This window comes from Camelus dromedarius, chromosome 6, assembly GCF_036321535.1.
Source record: "Camelus dromedarius isolate mCamDro1 chromosome 6, mCamDro1.pat, whole genome shotgun sequence".
NCBI lineage: Eukaryota > Metazoa > Chordata > Mammalia > Artiodactyla > Camelidae > Camelus > Camelus dromedarius.
In genome coordinates, this window is record NC_087441.1 from 11,609,606 (window position 1) to 11,633,749 (window position 24,144).

At 37.3% G+C, this 24,144-nt stretch overlaps 1 protein-coding gene across 1 annotated transcript in view; it reads right to left on the bottom strand.

Annotated features, from left to right (window-relative positions):
- OPRM1 (opioid receptor mu 1) overlaps positions 1 to 20,518 on the bottom strand; it is a 52,791-nt gene extending 32,273 nt beyond the window's left edge. Inside the window, exon 1 of the mRNA XM_010994022.3 lies at positions 20,002 to 20,518. Coding sequence (XP_010992324.1) covers positions 20,002 to 20,294 — 293 coding nt within the window. The 5' untranslated portion in view covers positions 20,295 to 20,518. The remainder of the gene's footprint in view (positions 1 to 20,001) is intronic.
- Positions 20,519 to 24,144: the final 3,626 nt, after the last annotated feature.

Genomic DNA, 24,144 nt, shown 5'->3' on the forward strand with positions numbered 1-24,144 from the left:
GAAAGGTGCTCTGGAGTTCAGAAGCCAGGAGTAAACTCTTGCGTCTGTTCTCAGTCATCCTGAAAATGAAAGATTGTTTTGTATTCACTTTTAGTTTGAGTATTTAATAGAGGCAAATCTTGTACTATGAATGAACTTGAGAATGAATTTCAATCTTTTGCACGCCTGCACATGAAATCTTAGTGCTGTGTAACATAGATGTGGATTATACTAGTATTACCTGTTTGTTGGTTTGTCTGTAAGCTTGTGGAGTAAAGGGACCAGACTCAACCTGTACTCCACTGCCTGCCTGAGCAATGGGATCCATTTCTATATAATTTCTTTAAATATGAAATTTATGTTCATCTCATGTTCCTAAGGGGTTTCCCACCCCTTAAGAATAAATCATACCTTCCCATTCCATCTTATTATTTCCACATGATCTCTATTTTTATCCCTCCCCTATTGCCAGAGGTAAAGAGAGGAAGACATGTAACAGTAATGAGGTTGAGTAATAGTGAAAGAATGAAAACCCCTGACAGCTTTCAGGGAGCAAGTGCCTAGTTGCTGACAGACAGGTTGTATTCCTTTGTGGAACATCATTCTATAGAACATCAACCTCAGATGAGGACTGTTCATGACTGTGATGAAACAAGAAAAAACAAGTGGACTCTGTAAACTTGCCTGATCAGAGATAAGACCACAATCACCCATAACTGTCAAAATACCAAATATCTCCCTTTCCTGCTTAACATTAAGTGACTGCTGCTTCTTATTCAATGACAATTCTAGCCCCACTCTGTTAATTGTGCCTCCTAGATAAAAAAAGAAATCTTTGATGCCCATGTGTCAATTTCCTCTTGCTTTGAGACAGCACCCTATCTAGATAGACCCCAGCGTCCTTGAATCCTCTTCTAAACCACCAAACATAAATTAGAATCCCTGTGGTGTTCTGTCTCCCTTGCTGCAGCGAGCTTAATTGACCTAATTTCATTTGTCTCCAGGTGTATTCCTGGTGGCTTTTGGTTGGTGAGGGTTGACAGTAGAGTGTGCCTGTGTTAGGAGCTTGTACCAGCGGCGGCAGGCAGACAGCAATCAGCAACTGGGGGCAAGCATTAGGAATTTTCCAGTGATGGCCACAGGCCACGTCGAGGGCATTGTAGCTTCAGCAGCTGCCTGCACCACTGGAATCCTGGCAAATACATTCACCCAGTGTCCACCTGTAGCAGGTAGAATCCATTCCAGGTGGGGCTGTGGATGCCCATTTTGATACTATCTCACCGTTTTTGTTTTTTAGGACTTCTCCCCTCTTTCAGAGCCCACCATCCTGTTCTGCATCTTTAACTGGATCCTAATCATGCCCCAGGTTAACTCCTTTCTCCTCCTAACTCCTTAACTCCTATATGCATTCCAACCCTTCAAGCACTGTTGAATGTGGGTCTTTAGAAGTCATCAAAGCAAAAACCTGCTTGCTCCATTGTAATCAACTGGTTTATATTTATTGTGCTTATTTTTTAGTATCTTTTAGAGATATTTTACATTTTAAAATGACTATCTGATGTTCCCTTAATTAAAATCTAAAGTATTAGGGGATTAAGGAATAAAAGTCTTCCTTTCAGGGAAGGACCATCCATTCCTGGCAATTCTCAAGTCATACCAATTATTTACTTAATCTTAAGAGCAAGGCCAACCTAATTTAAATGCTGTGAATCCACACAGTGGTGAGTAACTGAAACTACCCCTTGCTTATGTTAATTTTCTCCCAGTTTGGCTACTTAATCAGGTTAGGAGTGAAACACTCCGGCAGAGCCTGGTAGGAAGAATGCTGGGTTTGGAATTAGGATACACAGATCTGAGCTCAGTGTCTCGCGAGCTTGGCCAAATGGCTGGTCTTCAATTTCCACAACTATAAAGGGGTGACTCTATTACCATTAAAACAGATTAGATGACGATGGCGAGCAAGAGGTAATTAAAAACATTTTTTTTGGCTTACAACTGTAACCAACATTTATGGAATGTTTACTTTGTGCCAGGTATTGCTGTAAGCAGTTTGCTTGAATTCTCTTGCTTAATTTTTGTAACAGACTTAAAAGTTGCATACTATCACTTTTTTTTGGTGGATGAATAAACTTTTATGGAGGTTAAATAATTAGCTCAAAGTAGCAGTGGCAGAGGCAGAATTTAAATCCATATCTATTTGTTACAGTTTATGCTCTTCACTATTACATGTACTGCTACAATACGCACCATGTAATACAAGCCATCTGTATGATAAATAATAACTTTTATAAGGTGCAGTAAGGTTTATGAACACTTCTATATACATTTGTGTAAACTGATGTTCACAAAAATCCTATTAGTAGCTAAAACAACTATAATTATTATTTCTCTTTTGAGAGAACTGAGGTTTAGAACTGTTGTCAAGGACAAAAATGCTTAACATTGTGCAGTTGAAATACCTGGGTGTTTATTGCTATGGAAGCAAAACACCTGGATAATTTGGATTTTTTTATTTCCTGTGTGTGTGTGTGTGTGTGTGTGTGTGTGTTCATCCTATAGACAGAACCACTAGCAGTGTTTAATAATAGCACAACATGTTGGAGAGAATTATACACCAGGATACTGTGTAGGGAGTGGAAATAAGAATGTTCTCATTGCTCCTGAGTTTTGCAACCAAGATTTAATTAAGATCCACAAAGACTTAATTTCAAATTTCATTTGTCAAGACTGTTGAAGAGCATTCACTGCTTATCCCTTTTAATGTGTCATAGCACCTGCTGACAGCTAAATATCTTGGCATTCAATTAATTCCTGCAGCAGTAGCAGTCCAAAGTCTTTTAGGACCAATGGAAGGAAAAATAAAGGTAACGTAATTAGTTCCTGTAGATCTTGGCTTATGTAAAATTGTGTATTTATAATGGCTATTTTCCATCCAAGAATTATGTAATACTTTATAACTTAACTATTGTGCTAAGCTGGGATTTTTCTAGGAAACAGAAACAAATTTGTTGAGATTTTTAGAAAAGTATATTCAGGCAGAGATTTTTTTGGAGATGTCTTTCCTCCCCTGCAGAGAATTCAATAGCCCTTGCTAGGAGAAAATACAGTTCGTGAATAAACCTTTAATTTGGCAAAGCAAGTAAGTTCCATTCGTTTTTAAAACTTGAAATTTTAGGTTTATGGTGCAATAAGGATTATTGAATCAACATAGAAATATCCTCCCACTTGGAATGGAATCATTTGGCAGTAATAACGTTTTTAGTCACAAATTAAAGTATGTAACAATGTTTTAATAGGAAAACTCCGAACATGACTTTGATTTATATTTTAATGAAAAGCCCTCTAATGCAATGTTTTATTACCTTTCAGGATCACCTGTTACTTCTGAAATTTTCTCCCCTTTTATTTTCATATTAATTGTGTTTTTCCTCATTATACTATTGCACATCTATTTTTTTTTTAATCTGAAGAATATAAAAAGCAAAACACAAATCACTGTAAGCTTCAGAGGTAGAGACAAACTCTGATAACACTTTACGTTTAACGGTGTGATCAAAGTTATCTATTTTACATTTTTTCTAGCTTAAAAATTATGTTGGACCTTATGTATGAAATAGAACATCGCAGGAGTCATAGGCAGGTTTTTAATTTTTATGAATACATTTATATTTTCATAATGACTTTTTTCACCATAAACCCCTCTCGATGTCAACGATGAGTCAAACACGCATTTATTTAATACCTTTTTCATTTTTATTTTTGCCAAGTACTGTGCTGGGCAATGGTTCTCAGTTGAGACATGTCTTGGAGGGCCCTTCAGTCTGGTGAAAGACCAGAATCAAGGGTTTTCAAAACAGCACGCTGGATACTATGGCAAGGTAACGGTGATACGGCAGTGTTGAGGGAAGTACTTAACTTGCCTTCAGGTGTCAGGAAAGTTGCAGTGATTCAAAATTTATTTCATCACACGGAGAGTGCCTGTGGAAATATTACATTTGCTTCCTGGGCTCACGTCCCTGGCCCATGCTGCCAAGGATTTTGTCTCTGATGGGGGCAGGAGGGGATTAGTAGAGAGTTCACCTCAATTAAGTCTATCTATTGTCTGTTTTCCAGAAATAAATGTAAATCTAGTTTCTCTAATTAGTCTATCATATATCTGTTTTCCAGAAACAAATCCAAACCTCTGTTAAATACACTTAAATTGGCAAATTTTAAACTTAACTACCATTTTACTGATAGCAATGATCAAATTTTACCGGTTTATTTTCTTCTCTGTGAAGTAGGGCTTCTTTTTCTTGGCCTAAACTTTGTACCTTTAAATGTCTGTGAAATAGTTGATCCATACCAGAGGCTAGAAAATTCCTTTAGTCACCTTGTGTGACCTCTGCTGTGATACGTCGCTCAGTTGCATCTGGATTTCTTTGTCCCCCATTATCTTGTGATTTCTCTCTTTCCATTTCTTGGGAAGAACTCCACTCCTGTTTCTCTCTTGGTATTAAGGCTACTGTCATCTCATCCTCCTTCTCCTGGTTGGGGGTGGGGAGCTTATGTTCAATGATTTGTCAAGGAGAAAAAAAAAATCTCACCACTGAGAATTCTCTCAGTGTTTGCCAGTTTTCAGTCTCTCATGTTGAAGCAAGAAGTGAAATTCTATGTGCCAGGAATCTCCCTGGACGCCTCCTGTTCTCCAATCTGCTTCTCAAGCATGGAATGCGCACAGAACTGGAGTGAAGTCTATGGGAAGAATTTGGCATGGAAGATGAATAGGATAGGTTTCCATGCCTTTCATAAGTGACTCCATAAACATTTGAGAAGCAAGGGAAGAGTTCTGGGTAAGAACCGTAAGTGAGAAGGGAGAATTTTTAGTGCTTTTGGCATCAGTTTACCTTACGTAGGCTCTCTGGAGTAACACTGACACGCCTGGTTACTTTCTCTTGGCAGCAATTCCAGCTAACTTGCCCCCTAGCCTGTCCATCTGGTGTTTGGCTCAGTAGGGAGATAGAGGCATGGACTAGGGAGATTTTCTTTGAATTTAATTAGGTGGATGCTTTAGCAAAATCCTTGATTAAAAGTGTATCTTTTCTTCCATATCAATTCTTCTCAGATTCTTCCAGAATTAATTCTTCCAGATTCAAATTTTCTCCATCACTATTATCTCCTCATAACCTCTTTCCCATTTGGATTCCTTGGGAAAATGAAGTTGAAGAAGGAAAAGGCAGGAAGTCGATGAACTCAGCTTCTCTTCTCAACTTGAATGCAAAAAATATATTTGCTCAATTAAACAAAAGCTACCCGTACTATAAGAAATTTATTTTGGGGAATTCCAAGCTTCTTTCAACTATTAACACTCAGAGGAACAATGTTCTGAAAGTTCTTATTTTCACAAACCAGAAATGGAACACTGAAGCACAGAGAGCTGACATAAATATAGCATTAACAGTGTAATCAGTATAATTCAATGTACTAACATGTCAGCTACATTACGTCCTATCACCATTTGTTACTTTGTTAAGTTCAGGGTTACAAGAATGTTAAGGGAAAAAAAAAGATGGTCTCATCCTTGAGGAGCTTATAATTTTCCAAATTGGAAATTGCATTTTTTTTCCAAAAATGTAACAAAGAATCACTGATATAAAGTGAAATATGAAAATGGCATGGTGCTTGGCTGAATAATAGAACCATGAAGTCTAGCTTGACCCATAGCTCTCAGCGCTGAGCCTGGCACATTGGCTGTTTGCTGACCAGTTTGTTGATACAGATTATTAGCATGTGCTGTCACAGCATAAAATTGTGCTGCTCAGAATAAAAAATGAGAACACCTTTACATCACAGTTGAGTTTTTGTAATTAGAAGTTCCACAAATAATCAATGGGCTCTATTTTTTCCAGGCTGAAGGGCAGACTCAATTAGAGACCTGAATGCAGTTTGCCCAGAGACATAAGTTCAATTCAAAATGTCACAGCATAATATCAAGGAAAAACTCCAGATTTTGACCTGCAGAAAGACACCTTTCCTATTTTCTTTATTCTCATTTCAGTGGGAGCACAGCCTATCAACAAAGAAAAAGTCAAGAACAGGTTGTCAAGTAGGGAACATTCTGGGAAGTATGATATGTAAGGAAAGGTAATAGTCTAACCAGCCACCCTAATGAAGCCTCAATAACTGGCTTGAAAATCTTGCCTTGGTGCAATTAAACATAGCAGTTTTAAAAGATCTTAAGTTTTAAGTCTTTATAGAGCTTGAGTCAGATCTTAGCCCTACAATTTATTAGCTGGATGAATTTGGGCTTATTACTTAAATTTTCTGAGTTCTATTGATTTATCTGTAAAATTTGTAAAATATTAGTATTTTCCTTAAATGGTTGGGATAAAGATGAACAACTTTAAAAGTAATATGTTTAAGGATTATTGGTATGGGGTCTAATGTGTAGTAACTTCCAATAAATGTTAGTTAAGATGATGATGATGGTGAGTTTCAAATTTAATGAGGCACTGTTCTCTGACAAGACACAGATTAAATATTTATACTGATAAAAGTATCACGTTTGTTTTGCTTGTAACTAACTTCTTAAGCATGTTGTCTCATGTGTGCTAAAGATAACTGATGCATCATAACCTGTGATTGTTCCAAAATCACAGCCATTTTCCTTGATGAATTATCTCCCTCCCCCACAACGTTCCGACCAGTTAAAATACGCATCTTCATCTATTTTAACTAGAATGTTGACCAATATATTATGTTTCAAATATCAACTTAACTTCAAACCACCATGTGGACAGACTATCTCAGCATGGTTTCTACCATTGTTCCAGAGTTAGAGAAAAATTTTTGATATGATAAAGGACCTGTATCTTTATATAAAATATGTTTTAAAAGGTAATTAAAGCAAGTGTGTATTAGGCTTGTTAATGGGCATGTTAATAATTCATTCATATACTGTTATTGTTGAATTTCTAAAATGTTGAGAGAGTAGTACTCTTTGGTGGAGATTATCATTGGCATGATTTCTGTGTATTAATATATGCTTTGTGGCATTGACTTGTGTACCAGTGTTCCAGTGCCTTTTGTGGAAATGTGACATATTTGCTTATAGGCAGGAAACGTCTACTTTTTCTCTGAGCTATAAGCCTTTTTCAAAAGAGGGTGTCGATTTCTCCTTTGATACTTGTGTCCTCAATTCCACAAAATGCATAGCAGTTTTAAGGAACAGAAGTTTTGGGTCCAACCTCGAACTGGAGCTTCCTGCTACCTGTGTTTATGTGACAGGGAATTAAGAAATAAAATGGCCATTGTTTTGGTCAGTGACACACTGATGAATGTCCTAGAGCAATGATTCTTGAGATTTTCTTTCTCTGGGTCCAACGTATGCAGGACTGTATTTATCAACTGGTGAAATAGTTTAATTTTCTTCTTCACTAGACTGTGCTCTTGGGGAAAGGTAAGACTGGTCTGTTTTGCTTACTGGTATTTTTGGAGCTTCTAGGAGAGTGCTTTTTACATACTGTCTAACAAACATAACAGATAAATAAATGAGCTTTCTTTTCATCTTCTTCAGTACTCGCTTCGTTAACAATGTTTTCCCTGCCTATGCTCACACAAATTTTTATGAGAATCAAATTAATCCACGTAATGAAAAAATTAAAGCCCTGTACAATTTTAAGACATTATCTGTACTCTTTAAATACATGTTTTATTTTGCAGAGTAGTTAAATAAACTTCCTTTTGTCATCAGAAGGAAACACTATTTAAAGTATCTCAATGAACACTGCTTTTAAGAGGACGTCTTTTTTCAGTGGCCCTGGATCACCAACATCACCAGAAGCATGCTCACATTTAATTTCATTCAGCCCGTGTGGTTTCCTTTTCAGAGCTGATGGGGGCTAAGTAAGTATGAAATTATAATGTTGATAATAATTCCTCTTGTTCTTCTTGGCAGGCACAGTCAGGTTCTGATGTTCAGGTTATACTGCCAGCAGCATTTTTCAATTAACATTTAATACTCCCCCACAAAATGCTTAACCTTTCACTGGCACTGAACCCAGTATTTCAGTGAAAAAAACACTCGGAAGCAAAGAAGGCCTTTTCTTTCATCGATCTTGTTCTCCACAGTTCCTGTGCTTGGAATGCACTTAGTTCTCAGGGACACTGTAAGCCTCAAGGGTGTTATTTTCTATCTTGTGCTTGCTTTATAGAGTTTGCTACTCTGATTTAAAAAGCTGGCAGGCATTGCTTTGCAAGTCCTGGAAAAATCCATTATGAAGGTGTTAAGCATAGACATTCACGCAGACTCACTGTACCATCATTAATGCCTCCTCCATGAAGAGCTCCAGCTTTCTGACCAATTTTACTGTCATTAGTGAGTCAGACGTATAACAGAAGCCAGGACTTTTTACAGGGATGGTGTTTTAAATGTCTAAATTTCCTAAACTAGTGTTCAGAGGACACCATTATTATAAGTTATTTATTCTAATTCAAGTAAATTACTCTGCTGAGTAAAAAGGAATTTCATTACATAAGTCAGTGTTTAGACTTAGATTCTGCTTCAGATGCTTTGACTATAACACCAGTTTAAAAGTGAAACATTTAAGCTTAAAAATAGCAATTTTCAAAGTTTTCAAAAATAATTGGTTTGTGTCTTTTTTCTCCATTAAATATATTGGATAATATAGAAATACTTATCAATAGGGAGCCAAGTAAATTGCAGTTGTCTGTCCTTGGAATTCTCTTCATATCATCATGGCTGCCAAGAAAATGATATTGGAATGATCCAGTGCATTGGAGTGAATCGAAGAATGACAGCAGTGACACTCATGCAATGCCTTGCTTGTCTCTGTAGAAACAGTGATTCCAAAAGGATAAACTGTATTTCAAAGTGTTATAATGGATAGTATGATTGACCTATGGAAAAGCGAGAGCACTAGGTGAATGCTGAGGTCCCATGTGCCAGTGGCGTGAGCCCTGTAGGAGGGAAGAGAAAGTCCGAGTGGGAGGGAAGCAAATAACAAACTTTCTTACTTTCTAAAGCACTTTTAGAATTTATCACTCATTTCCATATATCTTATCTAATTTGGACCTAAAAATCCATGTGAAATTGAATGTGATTATTATTCCTTTAGTAAAGTTAACTAAGGAGATTCAGGGAGGTTATATGACTCTGGTAACTAATAAGGGGCAGAGATTCAAACACAAGTCTTCTTGCTCCAGGATTGGCACTGTTTCCACACCAGTAAGCCTGCTATAAAGGGAGCCAACCGGCCAGTAAAACTGACCTGAACTTTAGCTTTTCTGGGAGGTAATTTAATTTATGATTTATCCTATAAACAGCTTCTCAAAGTTCAGAGAAATAAAACATACAGACAAAGCTCTTAAACCTCCTTGCTAAACAGGACTGTTTTTGCATCCATGAAATTGACAGGTTGGTCCAGATTTGTGTGCCTCAATCTTGACTGCACATTAGACTCACCAGGGGAGCTTTTAGACCTACCTATGCCCAGGAGCTACACCCAGAGGTTCTAATTTAGTTAGCCTTACGTGGAAGTGGGCTTTCTTTCCTTTTCCTTTTCTTTCCTTTCCTTTTCTTTTCTTTTCTTTTCTTTTCTTTTCTTTTCTTTTCTTTTCTTTTCTTTTCTTTTCTTTTCTTTTTTTCTTTTCTTTTCTTTTCTTTTCTTTTCTTTTCTTTTCTTTTCTTTTCTTTTCTTTTCTTTTCTTTTCCTTTCTTTTCTGTTCTGTTCTTTTCAGTCTTCCCAAGTGATTCTAATGTGCAGCCAGGATTGAGAACCATTGCAATGGAAGATCTGGGAGGTTTTCTCCTTCTCTGTGTCTAAGTGTGTTGCAAGGATTTATGCAATAGCTCTGAGGTTCTATGAGTAAATTGGAAGGAAACCCAAATTTTGTTATTCATTTTATCCTGTCTGGGTTTCTTGCTAGAATATAGACCCAAATCTCACCTAAGGGAGTCTGGGAACTGGAGCATTCTTCAGCTGGACTATTTATCATCCAGTTAAAACTCTCCCTAACTTGACTCTCCTTGCCAACTTGTACCTGGTGGCCAACTGACTTATCTAAAGAATTCCTATAGATGCGAGAAAGCTTTCTCTAAACACAACTGATCAAAGAAGCAGTCATTTGGATATAGAGGGGGACTGAATTAAAAATGTGAAATCAGGCAGGGAGGAGAGTTCAGTGAGTTTTAGAAAATCATTGAGCAAAACCATGGGCAAGAAGTCGAGGGATTACAAATACCACAGAACAGCTAGGCTCACCCTGGTCCTCTTCATCCAGCTGGACAGTCTAAGTTTTAGAACTTAGAGGAATAACATTTTTCAAAGTGACTGATGAGAACCGCAGAAAATACGTTTTTTAAAAGTGAGCAAGTTACGTAAGTCAGGAAGAAGAGGAAAAATAATCCAAGCAATGAGCTTTTGTGCTTCAAAGGGCCTAAAGAAAGGTGGAGGGAAGTGAAGCTGCCAATCTTGTGGGTGCCTGGGGGTGGGGGTGTGCGCAGGCATAGGTGTCTTTGAGGACAGATTTTTATATTTGCTAAGAAGTTAATATGAATTTACAGAAGACAGTTTCAGTTTTTCCTGATGATCGAAGACGAAAACACTGTGAGAAAGCCTGGAAAATGGCACTGAGTTAAGAGAACCATAAAGCACATCAAATAGAGGGAACTTTTTCAGAAGAGCTCTTTTCTAAGCACTTAGTCTCTAATCACTGGCTAAGGGTGGCAGTGAATTTTGTGGATTGTCTGGGTCAAGTGAGGAGTTAGAGGACGAAGATGGCCCCTGGGGTGAAATGGAGATGATTCTGTATGATTACTATTTAAACCCGATGGCAACATCAGTTTCCGAAAAGTGTTATCCTCTGTTATAAAAATCTATGACTGCTTTTCTGATTTGTGTTAAACTTCATTTTTGTATTGATATTTTCTCATGCTGGAAAAATACTTCAAGTTGGTTCTAGATTATTTTTTACAGAATGCCTTGTCTCCGTCTAGTAAACAAGAACATGCAATCAAATTTGGCAAAGAAGATAAGTTATTTTTTTATGATCACTGCAAGAATATAAATTTTATCTAGCATAACTGTACCAAAGTTTGGCAAATGACAGCTTATGGGCCAAATCTGGCCCCTAACTGCTTTTTATAGGCCCTGTCAACTAAGAATGGTTTTACACTTTAATTTGTATTTCAATTTTTTAAAAAAATCTGTATAATAATTAGCTTGGTTGTTTTTAATATGAGGCTATTACAAGGAATTAATTTGGTAACACTTATTATGGAATAATTTGTATTATATAATCTAGTAAACCAAAATGAGGGTTAGCATTTTTTGTACTGAATGAAGGATCATTTCATTTTTGTAAAATGAGTTAACAAAAGAACATATGTCATGATTATTTTCCTGATAATCAAATGCATGGGTTTTTATAAGAATCACCTAAAAGATTAGGCAAAATTATTTAAAAAATGCTAATTAGAAAATCAATTTTTAAAATTATTTTTAATAAGAAATATTTTAGGAGCTAAGTTTTTACATGTTTGCCTTTTATAGCTTCACAGAACAATCATAAAACAAAAATAAGTTTATAGGTAGTTTTACACTTCTAAATGATTGAAAAAAATCAAAAGAAAAAGAATGTTTCGAGGCATGGGAAAATTACACGGAAATTCAAATTTCAGTGTCTATGTAGAGTTTTATTGGAACATAGCCATGTCCATTTATTTACATGTCACCTGTGGCTACTTCTGGGCTACAATGGTAGAGAGAATAGTTGTGACAGAGACCATGTGATAAAAAATTCTAATATATTTACTTTCTGTCCCTTTACAGGGAACATTTGTCACCCCCTGGTCAAGACTGAGAGGTGACCCTTCTTCATCTAATGGGTGTGAGTTGTATGTACATCTGAATACATTAAAAAGAGGTGAGATTCTTACCTTGGAATCATTTAAATCCAAACTTTACATTGGCTCATGAAAACATCTTGGTATAAAATAGGTTTTTAGGGTCCAGACTGCATGCCTACTTTATTTGTGTCTTCTCACCCTTCTCTGTGTGGAGGGACCAGGCTAACTTACACACCTGGAGCCAGGTGTGTAAATTATAGACTGTTTAGATTCTTATTGAAAACTAGTGTAAGAATTTTTGTGGCTTAAAAATTATTTCCAAGTTTTTTGAGTAAAAGTAGCAAGAGATATTTTTGATCATATGGCTATAGTGCAGTTACATACTATTTATTAGGTGAAAGTTTTCTTTCTGGAGTTTAGAGCCTCACCAGAAATAAAAGAATAAGACCTCAGACAACCGAACTAAATCCTAAATTGTAAGTATAATCCTGACATTCACTTGGGATTATTACATAATCTCAATTCTATTTAAACTTATATTTTTAGAAATATAAGGGAATGGATTTAACTTTGAGAATTTTATTGCAATATGCAAAGTGAAACGGATCATGTTGTTTTTAAATCCGCGCACCGTATCTAGGTATCTCATGACAGACTGATGATTGAATCACATGGAAATTCATTTTGTTTTTAAGCTATGTCTTCTGATTTTGATAAACAATAGTAAAAATATAAAACTTGTCTTCATGTCATGAACTCACCATTATATTTAATATGGAACATAGCTTGCTGACTTTCTTCTTCAGCTGTTTTAAAAATATTTCCTTGAAGAACATTGCATGTGCAGTAGACCCTCATTATTCACAAATTCTGTATTTGCAAACATGCTCATTTGCTAAAATTTACTTGTAAGCCTAAAATCTGTATCCATGGGCTTTTGTGGTCTTTCATAGACATGGGTGGAGTGGAGAAAAATTTGAGTTGCTCTGATGGGTGGGCTCCCAGCTGAAGTCAGACAAAGCAACACTCTGCTTTCCCATTTCAGCTCTCAGACTGTAAATGTCTCCTCTCTGAGGTCTATTTAGTGCCACATTTTTAGCATTTGATTTTTTTGTTGTTGGCGATTTCACTATTTAAAATGGCCCCAGGTGTAGTGCTGAAGTACTGTTTAGTGTCGTGCTGTTGATCATGAGTTCAGAGTTAATGAACTGATAATATATATTAAATAAGATGCCTTTAAAAAGAAACACACATTAACAGAACATTATGTATTGACTAGTTGATGAAAATCTTGTGATTGGAGGCTCACAGGAACATACCCCTGTTTTTCCCCTAGAAGCCAAGCTTTAGTCTTCTCTAATTCAGTGGGGAAAGTGAGTCCACAGAACATAACTAGCAGTGAATGGATCAAGCTGGTTTAATTTATTCAAAGATTAATTTAAATTACACTAATACTTGTGAGTAAATCTGGGTGGGTTACTATTTGAATCACTTTAGGATACCTACTTACATGCAACTGCTAAGCTAACACATGATTGAATTAAAAAGCAAACTGTACTTGATAATACTCTTGCCTGGACAGAAACTGATACCCAGAATAGAATGCTCTCTCTTGTTTGATGGAATCCATCCTATGCTCCATCATGTGTAGGAGCCCTACATGCCCTGCCCATTGGCTTACGAAGGTTCACTTGATTACATTTGGTGGAACCAGTCTCTCCCTGATCAGTTTTGGAATGCAACATCCAGCTTATGATTAATTTCTGAAGGTAAATATTAAGGTAATTTCTCCATGAATTAAAGAAAAAGTGAGAGAGAAAAAGGGAGATGAGATATCAGGGTTTAAGCTGAATCTGCATCTGAGAAAACAGGTCCAGGTCAGAATCCTTTGGGACCCAACCTTAGACAGTCACGCAGGCTTCACTTGGAAGGCTTCTTGGGGAGAATCTCCCCTCCCACCACACATAGTATACAGTCTGGAGGGTGTTGTGGGCAAGGACCCATCTCTCTCCTCCACCTTCACCAGCCGTGCTTTTGGGTGTCTATGCATCCTTAGCCCAACCACCTCCATGTGGAAGTGTCTTTATTGAAGAGCACTTGGCAAGGCTCTTCCCAGGTCTCTACTGAGACCTTCTTATTGGGGGTTGTTGAAGAAACTCTCCTCACTCTGATTCTGTACTTTCCTCTCTCCTTAGCCCTGGCCCCTAGCTCCATAAAACAGCAGGATCCTTTTGTTTGGGGTTTCCCATGCAGCGAGATGACTTCCCCCTTTTCCCTCCTCCACATCTATGCTCATACATGGTGACCTGGTGCCTTTCTGTGGGGGAGAAATGGAACACTGAGGAGCCAGAACCTTTTCCTGTTTAATCTTTTGCTTCTACTTTCCCAGTAAGTGAATAAAGGCTGACTGTGACTTTCGGTTTTACTCATTGCCTTAATTGACCACTACAACATCTGCAGCTCAGAGAGCATTTTCTCTCTGACAGGGTCCATTTGAGCTCATTTAGAATCCAAGAGGGTGGGATGGAATTGGAACCAAGATTGTTTAAATTGATAGATGACTAGTTTTTTTCTCCAGATAGTAGAGCTAGAAAAATTATGGAGAAACAGTCCTTGAAGTTACCATAGAACATTACCAAGTTGGAAGTTACCAAGACCTAGTTTTTTTGTCTAATTCACACATTTTGCAGATGAGGGCAGTGAGGCACTAAACGGTTTGAAGTTTGAAGCCATTATTGGCCCTTGGGATCCTGAGCCAAGGCAAGGCTTCTCTTCAATGCTACTCTTCCATTTTGAATTTATATCTTGATTCAAGGACCCTCAGCCTGAGAAATTGGTGGGGAAGGAAATAAGGTGGCCTGACACCAGAGAGGATGGCTAAGGAAAGGAGTTGCTATGGCAAACTCATTAAATGATATTTCTCATACATGACATTTCTTGTATCTATTTTTTGAGCTCACTTTTGAGGACCCTGAAGTATTCTTGAGCTTGATTATTATAAACATTCTTACATAACATGGAATCAGTGGGGAAGGGGCTGGTAGTTTTTGTTTTAGATAACTTTTTAGAAGGCACTGGAGGTTCTACATCCCTTACACGTCAGAGATGCTACTGCTACCATCACCTTGAACTCAAGAAATAAACTGAATTCTATAAATGGCTGTTGCCTACTCCTTATCTGTTAAAGCAAAATGTACTGAAGCCTTTTCTGAATTCTGAGGCAGGAGAAAAATGAAAGCAAAAGCTTAGCTTATGAACTGAATTGGTTGTTCTGATTGGGGCTGCTTAGAATTTTTGTTAAGAATTTCTAATTTGGGGGAAAACCTTATACTTAATGAGTCTGTAAAGCTCTACCTTTTAATCAGATTTTACTGTCCCAACATATAGTATATAAAAATATTCCAATATGTAAAATAACTGGAATGATGAGCTTTGCAGTGTTTGAGACAAGAGCTTGTGTGAAGGTGAATCGTTTTGGAAAGTGACTTCAGGGAACAGAACTGGGGAAGTAAAAGAGGAAAACAGGAAATGAGGGAAAGCAAGCACGTTCTTGAACTGATCACAGTGTGGCCAAGACCTTCCAATGTGCCTTGTGGTCTGTGCAGAACTATGCACTCAAGGGGGGAGGGAAGAAGGGACCACTTGTCCATGGGCTCTCATTTCCTCAGCCAAAGGTTGTTCCAGGGGTGACAACTTCCTCACACTTCCTCACATGTGAGTGCAAAGCTGATTCCTGTGGAAGGCAATGCAGTCAGAGGAGATCCAGGGCTGGGGCAGAAGCGAGGGATATAGACGCAGCTAAGGCGAAGTGTTACCAAGTTCTGTCTTGGCGAAATTGAGTGCCATACCAATCACTGATGTCAAAGTTGTGCTGGAGGTGGGATTCAAAAGAGTCTGAAGCAGCATGGAGACCACTGTGTTAAAACATCACACCATCTAGGAGCCCTAGAAATTCCATGTAGGTGCCTTGAGGACAGCAATGGAGGGGGGCTAAGGGTAGCAGTTGAGCTGTGCTCTTGGGCCCCAACACATGATTAATCAGAAACAGATCTTCTTTGATCTGCTTTACATCTTGTCTTCCAAGTTCTTGAAGTAAGTGTCTACACTGAAAAACATTTTTAGATACTAAATGTCCAAAATCATTATCTCAGTTAAATATACGTTAAACTTTGTGAGGGCTAAAGATATGACATTCTCATACTTTAAAATTTCACACAACATTCAGTCTTCATATTTATCATTAGTATATTTTAAAATGCTGTATTGTTTTATACTATTTATTAAAATGAGTTTATCTTTTCCTGCTGACTAAAACAATTTGATTACGATTAATAGTGAAAGTGGAAACTAGAAGAAAAAATCTTTTCAACTTTAATGTGTAAGTTTCCTTCAAGGCATACAAAACGCCAAAGTGAATACTGTCAGCATTTATCTTTTGAACGACATTTTAGAGTAGTCAGAAACTAATTATTTTTATTTCCTTCTTAGAAGTGGAGAAACTATGCCTGGGTTATATTCATAAACAGATATACTTGTTGCAGCAATTGCTGAAAATTTATTTTCTGAATATTGTAAATAAGTATTATGGAAATGTTAGTTGGCTTGGGAAAACACTTGCATGAAATTGATCATTCTGTACTTTAAACCTGAATCAAGTATTTAATAATATTTAATACATAGATCTCATAGGACATGTTTTAGAATCAGAAATACTTTTTAGTGAAATAAAAGACAGTAATATCTTGCATATATTTAAATGCTCTTCTTTGATAGCTAGTCATATTGACAGTTTATCTCATCAAATTAAGAAATAATCTTAAAAAAGAAGGCCATATAATTTGGCACCCTTCACTGGAGCTTTATTTGGAAGGATGATTTACACAGTCCACAGAGATCTCACAGTTTTTAACCCTATACTCTTTTCAACAGTATCTGCATAGACCATGTTGGTGACTACATCGACAAATTGTTTTTGAAAAAAATATCACAAAATAAATTCATCTGGGACTGTGTCAATTTTTACAGTATGGTTAATTCTATACTTTGGTCAAATATTTTCAATAAGTGAAACATTCCTGGTGGCTGTAACTTTGTGTATTATTTTGGTTCATTTTTTTTCTTTAAAACATTCTTAACAATAATATACTATCATCCCATTTTAAATAATTGTCACATTTTATGATATTTTCATCACCGTATCTTCCAGAATATTTGTGGTATTTTTATAGTGTGGTTATCCTGCAAGTAGTTTTTGTCTTTAAACCAAAAAAGCTTTCAGATGATGAAAAGTTACAATATTCTATCATTTAACATCTGGATTTTAAATCTTTAGATCATGTGACAGTATCTCTTTTCCTCCTACATGCTCCTTAGAACAGCACCACGTAAGAACGTTACTTAATTTTTACTATTTATTTAATAACGTTTTTGATGAAGTATGATGATGATGGAGTCAAGATACAGGACAGAAAATCTTTGCTCATTCGTGGCATCTGTATTACCCATTATTTTTGTTGTTGTTTTTGTTGCTATAGTCATCTGAGCTTCATGATCCACGCAATGTATTAAGAAATTCTAATAAATACTATCTTAATCTGGTTATTTGCTGAGTTTTAAATAATAGCAGGAAGTAAGCATTTCACCTCAATACTTTCATAGATGCAGCATTACACTCATCTTTTTTAACTAGAACAATAATATCCTTCAACTGATCATTTTGTAGTGAAAACACCACAGTCCAGTTAAATATTCTCAGCTAAATAGATATATTGTCTTCCGTCCCCAGGGGCTTTCCTCATCACTTCACTGGTCACTGAGGTATATCTATTTTTCTGTTTCACATTTCCAGAGGATGACCTGACCTTGAAATTAAACACCCAATTTGCCACAGGTGGATGTTTGGGGGAATCTTTCAAATTGTACTGCATTTTTATTTTAGAATTTCAGTACAGAAAAGTAAAGCATAATATCATGTTGTCAGTAAGAGACAATGTCATCATCCTTTTCCAGTCATCAAAAGGTCAGAGGTAATGCTTCTAAGATGAACTCTTGCAACCAGCAATCTCTTAAACACTAGAATAAAACCAGTCTGCTTATTTCACAGTCAGTTCCTGTCTAGTGGCTCTTTCTTTATAGAAAAGAATTAACTAAAGGGGAGGAAAATGAGGAAGAAAAATACCAAGAAAAGCAATAAAAGGGCATGAAAAATTATGTTTGAGATGGCAGGATTTCTAGATGCTTTGGTAATTCTCTTCATCCTTTATTGTCTAGGATTCCAGACACAAATTTGGATTAATTTATTATTTCCACATATTAACTAAACCTACTCTGTCAGTCTTTTAGTTGAATTAACTCAAATCATGATTTGCTACTCTAATAAACAGAAAATTATATTGGCTAAGAGCAATTCAGTGATACTGAACTAATGAACTATCTGTTCTTGGAGAAATCATTTATATTTTCTGTGCCACAGTTTACTCCCTTAGCATAGATAAGCTCTGAGTTCCCTTATAGTCCTATAAGCTTACAATTCTATGAATTTTCTTAGGTGAAATGAAAAACATATTTTCCCATTATGAGGCAGGCCTTTAATGATTTTTTACTATCGTAAATGCAAAATGAGACAGTTTTGATCTTTGATGTGAACCTTCGTATTGAACTTCATGAACTAAATGTTTTAAAAAATCAGTTCTTCCATTGATTCTCCTCCAGGTTTTTCCTTCTGCTATTAGCCTTCTTCTCAATAGATGGTGCTCTTTTCTCAGAGACACTGCTTATCTTATTCCTCATCAAAAGGTCAGGAAAATTAGTTTTACTCTTTGACAATCATTAATTAAAGAAATCAGACATATAAGTAGGAAGAATCGATTACGGGCCACTTGATGCACCTTGTTAATGAAAGCATAATGGAGAAAATGGTTGTTAAATGATTAAAGAGCTCCACTGAAACCTGCAATACTTGCTGAATAGATGAAGCCAATATCATATCTAAATATGAAAATGCCATTTTCACTACTTACATAGAGCACTTACTGGGAAGAAAATCCTAAATCAGGAGCCATTTAAAAAACATTAAAATAATTACCTACTTCAACAAAAGTGAAAATATAGTATTCCATATTAACACGTAGGATTTGAATATACATATCAACACTAACACAATCTACATCAGTCTCAATTAATATTGAAAGTTTGCACACTCTTTGCCAAATAAATCAGGGACATCTGGGCAAATAAGAAGTGGACCACAAACTCTTGAAATAATTTTACTGGATAGAGACTCTTTATTTTTTCCAGAGCAACCATTACAACTTCTAATGTATTAGTTTATAATCCAGAATTATGCTACTTTTGGTCACATCTAACTGGTTCCAACTTTTGGAGGCATTGAAAAACAGTCATGCCCTGCAGTTCTGAACAACCCTACCTATTCTTGATTCAGTTTGTAACTCCCCTAAGCAAGTCTGCAAGTTGTCAACTACAAGCTGGTCTATGCAACACAGCTATTATGTTTGTTACAGCAAAGCAACACTATTTACTGTGGAAAGACACCAGGAGAACTTCCTCTATGAATGTGGCCTCAGGAGAGAAGAAAGAGTAGGGTAAGGGCTACTATGATCAGGGAAGAGGAGGGATGGGGCAGTGGTGCAGCAAAAACCCCGGAATCAGCAGGAGTAGGAAAGTTGCCAAGTTCATCTCTGAAAAGAACTGAGAGGGAAATCTGCCCCTCCTCCCCCCAATTAGGGATAAAATAACTGCAATTTCTTTTCTATTATTCACAAATTATTGTTTCCACAGCTCCTAAAGGAAGGGACTGTGGGACACTGCCCAAGAGCCCTCTTGGCTCAGTATGAGCAAGCTGTAAGATAGAGCATTTCTTTCTTTCTTTCTTTTTTTCTTTTTTCTTTTTTTTCCCAGACCTTTACGGCTTTTACCAAGGCAACTTCTCTGTTCCTGAAATTTTGAAGTCTTTCTTTATCAATGGAGGGAAGAATTGAAAAGTAAGCTTTTCGTACTCAAACAGCAAACACTCTCTCTACCGGCACTTCCACATTCTCCCCTGTTTACCTCCCTTCACTCATCCTCCCGCCAAACACTGCCTGGGGGCTCAGATGCCCGTTTATGCCGCTATCCTCCGCCGAAATCTCCGCTCGGAGCCCTGGCGCCTTCCTTACCTGACAATCACATACATGACCAGGAAGTTTCCGAAGAGACCCACCACGCACACGATGGAGTAGAGGGCCATGATGGTGATGGCCGTGATCATGGAAGGACTGCCAGTCGGAGGGCACAGGCTGTCGCTGCCGCCCAGCTCGGTGCGGTTCGGACCGCATGGGTCGGACAGGTTGCCTTCTAAGTGGGAGAAGTTGACCCAGGAGCTGGGGCTAGGTGCTGGGGAGCAACTTGCAGAGCGCGTAAAAGGATCAGTGCAGTTGCCGGCGTTCGCGGGCACGGCGCTGCTGTCCATGGTGCTGACGGTCGGCTGGGACCACGTTGTGAGGTAACCGCGAGCACCCGGACTTTTCAGGTTCCACGCGCCTCCGCCGCTTCCTCTCGCCGCTGCCACGGTCCCTGCTATTTCTTACAGAGACCAACACTGGCGGAGCCAGAGAGGAGCGTCAGGCAGAAGGAAAGAGCTAAGCATCTGACATTATCCTCTGCTTGTAGCCCCCTCCCACCTTAGAAGTACACAGATCCATCCCGAACCCCACATCGCTGTGGGGAAGGGAGGGAGGGCTGTGAGGATCCGGAGGCTGGAGCGGCGGGAGGAGAACGAAGTGGATTTTGCGCAAAGCGATCCAACGAGTTGGTCTCCCCACTCCGCACTCGTCTGTGCCAACACTTCTAAGGAGGGGCAGAACCAGGAAGGGGGTTGGAGGAAAGGGGTGGGGAGTGAGACAAACAGAGAGTTAGTTTTTGGCTGCTGTAAAGCATAAGAAAGGGGGCTGACAGCACTGTTTTTCCAGCGCCGTTTTCTCAGTGTAACATGACGGGAAAGACATTGGCCTGATGCAGCCTTGACAACCCTACACCCCAGTGCTCTTCCATCCTTACTGCTTAAGCAATCATTTGGGGTAGGGTACACAAAATCCTCTTCTTCAAAAAGAAGAAAATCCTCCTTTTACCTTCAAAAAAAAAAATGGTAACCTTGTGTTTCTTATTGCTAAACGAGGATTTCCAATCCTTCAAACCTGCCTGAAACAAGAGTGATTCCTTCTCTGAACAAGAAATGAGAAACAAACTTTTATAGAGGAAACCCTTTATTCCATATTCCTCATTTCTCTTAGAGTAGAAGCTTTATCTGCATCTGATTTCTATCCTGATGAGGAAGAGGTATAAGAACTGCACAGAAACCAGGGAGGTGTGGTATCCAGGAAAGTCAAAGAAAGATAATGGTGACACTCCATATTTAAATCTCAAAGGTTTGGAATTGCTAATTATTGATTTTTATCTTCAAACTTCCTACACGTGCTTCTCAGTAGAAGATTGTGAAAACCAAACACTTGCCTTATTTCCTTGTTTTCTAGTGTAGAAATTCCAGGAGAAGCTGCATCGACATCTGGAACTGGAATGCTCACACAAAGTTGAGGAATATTGATACGTCTTAAAATTTGATAACTCACTTTTAAATCCATAAGTGCTTCTTCTACTTTATAGATCAATTAGGAGTAAGGTGTTTTTTTGTTTGTTTGTTTTTGTTTTGGTAAAGTTAACACTAATTCTGAAGTAATCCTCATATCTATACATGGGTATATTTGCCTATGTGTGTATCTCCTAACAATAAACGTTATCTTTAAACAGCCCCAAATGGTTGTAGAAAGTTACACTTTTGGGGAGCAGGGACAAGGGTGAGGTAGAGAGCTTGGGAAGAACATTTAATTCCAATATTATTTTTACCATTTGTCTTGAAAACAAATAACACCAGTAAACTCTGCAAATTATAGGTTATTTGGCCAATGTTTAGTATCATTTTTACTCTTTTATATTAAAGGGTATGATTTCAGCAATAAAATATTACAGAAATCTCCTAAAGACTAATAAAAATACCTTAGCACGTATTCTTCTATGAACTAATATATTAATTGACTCACATTGAGCCAAAATCTCTCTGCCACTATTCCATCTCTGAGGACAGAACCAGGCTAAGTTTAATTGGAGTGTAAGACAAATCAGCACAGTATAATAAGCCCTGGCCTTGAAGTCAAATCATTTTGTCAGCCTTAGATTTGTAACTTTTTAAACTTTTTAGCTGTAGGAATTAAGATATGTTACTTTACCTGACTGACAGTTTTCTGACCAGTGGATTAAAGAGGATAATATCTCATATGACATTTAGCACGATTAAATGAGACACAAGGCAATTGTACTTATTTAATAAACGATAACTCATTATGATTATGCTTCATATATTTGAAAATAACTGAACAATCTCTTCTTCAAGTTAAGCATTAGCTTCCTTAGGCTGTTTCTTATAAGATATAGTTTTGAGTTTTTTCAGGAGTGTGGCCTCTTTTCTAGTCACATTATAGTTTGCCTATCTGCTCTTAAAACAGTGTTTTAAGGATGGCCTGACCAATAAACATTGTGCAAGATTATAAACTTCCTCTTTCTGCCAACCTAGGATTTTGAAGGCCCTTTCACTTTTTATTTTTGAAGTTACATTGCTGTCTTGAATCTCCTTAGGTCTACTATTGGCAAAATTTCTTAAACATGACCCAAGTCCATTCAACAAATATTTATTAATGATCTAATTTGGACCAGGTGCTGAAATTTTAAAAGCTGGATACACTTATTTTTGACCACAGGGACTTACCTCTTATTCCTGGTGAGTCATGTTTTTCCTGTCCTATAAATTTATGGTTGTTTTAGAAGGATCTGAGAGTAACACTATAGACTTTTTAAAAAATTTTTTAAAATTACGTTTAATTAGTTCTAGTTCAAGATTCAAATCCAACATCATCTTTGAGAATGCTGATTCTGTCATCTTCTGTATGCATGCGTCCTACTTTGCATACTTTATTTACTCTCCCAGCTTTATGTATTCTACCATAGTTTTCCTGAGGGCAGGCTCAGTCACTACATTGTGGACTCCCTCCTTCTTGCTCTATGTGTTAAATATACACGTCTATGTACATGTTAACGTTTTAATTGAATTGAAAAATCATTAGCAGATTTCATAAATGCTAGGGACTGAATGCTGTGTCCCCCCACTAAATTCATACATTGAAATTCTAACCCACAGTGGGATGGTGTTAGAAGATGGGGTCTTTGGGAGGTAGTTAGGTCATGTGGGTGGAGACTTCATGAACGGGATTATTGTTCTTTTAAAGGAAATCCCAGAGAACTCCCTAGCTCTCTTTCTGCTACGTGAGGGTACAATGAAGACCGCAGTCTGGCAGTCTCCAACCCAGAAGAAGGCCCTTACCAGAGCCTGACCATGCTGGCACCATGATTTCAGACCTCCAGCTTCCAGAACTATGAGAAGTAATTTCTGTTGTTTATAAGCCACTCAGTTTATGGTATTTTGTTATAGCAGCTCAAACTAAGACAGTAACATCATCTAAAATAATCTGAGTGATTTTTAAACGGCACAGTTTAAAAAACAAAACACCTTTAATAATACTTTAATAATAACATTATTATCCTTTTAAACTCAGCATATTTTGTCAACTAGCCAGGACTTAAATGTATAGACAAATGGACTGGCCATGTGACTTTTCTTCTAGAATTATCATCAGAGAGCAACTCAGTTACTTTTGCCCTTCTCCAGAAACAGTATTTGTTTTTCATTCTGTTTTATAAAAATTGTAATCATTCTATGGAGTAGGAATTTGAGCTTTGTGCTTCAACTGTATATTTTTAACTGAAATTTGATGTTTTTCTTTTCTATTACTCTTTCTCAAGTTTCATTAAGGAGAATTATTATCTCAATTTTGAATGCAGGATTTTCCGGACATAATTGCAAATCTTCCCTTAAATTGTATTAACATCTATATCTCAGTATCTCTCATTTATTCAATATACGATTGTGGACAATGCAGAACAAATTTAATTTGTCTTTCAAATATCAAGACAACCTTGAGAAACCCAGAAAAGAGCTTTTATAGGAAAAATTAATACCACTTGATACATACTGTAAAAAGACTTCAAATTCCAACTTTTATTATATATTAGTTGCCTTATGGGGCATTCTCCCTTTTCTCCATGTTTGCACATTTTCTACCAGAGTTGTCTCAAGTCTACATGAGACCTCAAGTCTCTTGTGAAAGGAGGTGTACTGTAAATAAGGGAGTTATTTATTACAAGTCTAAATATTT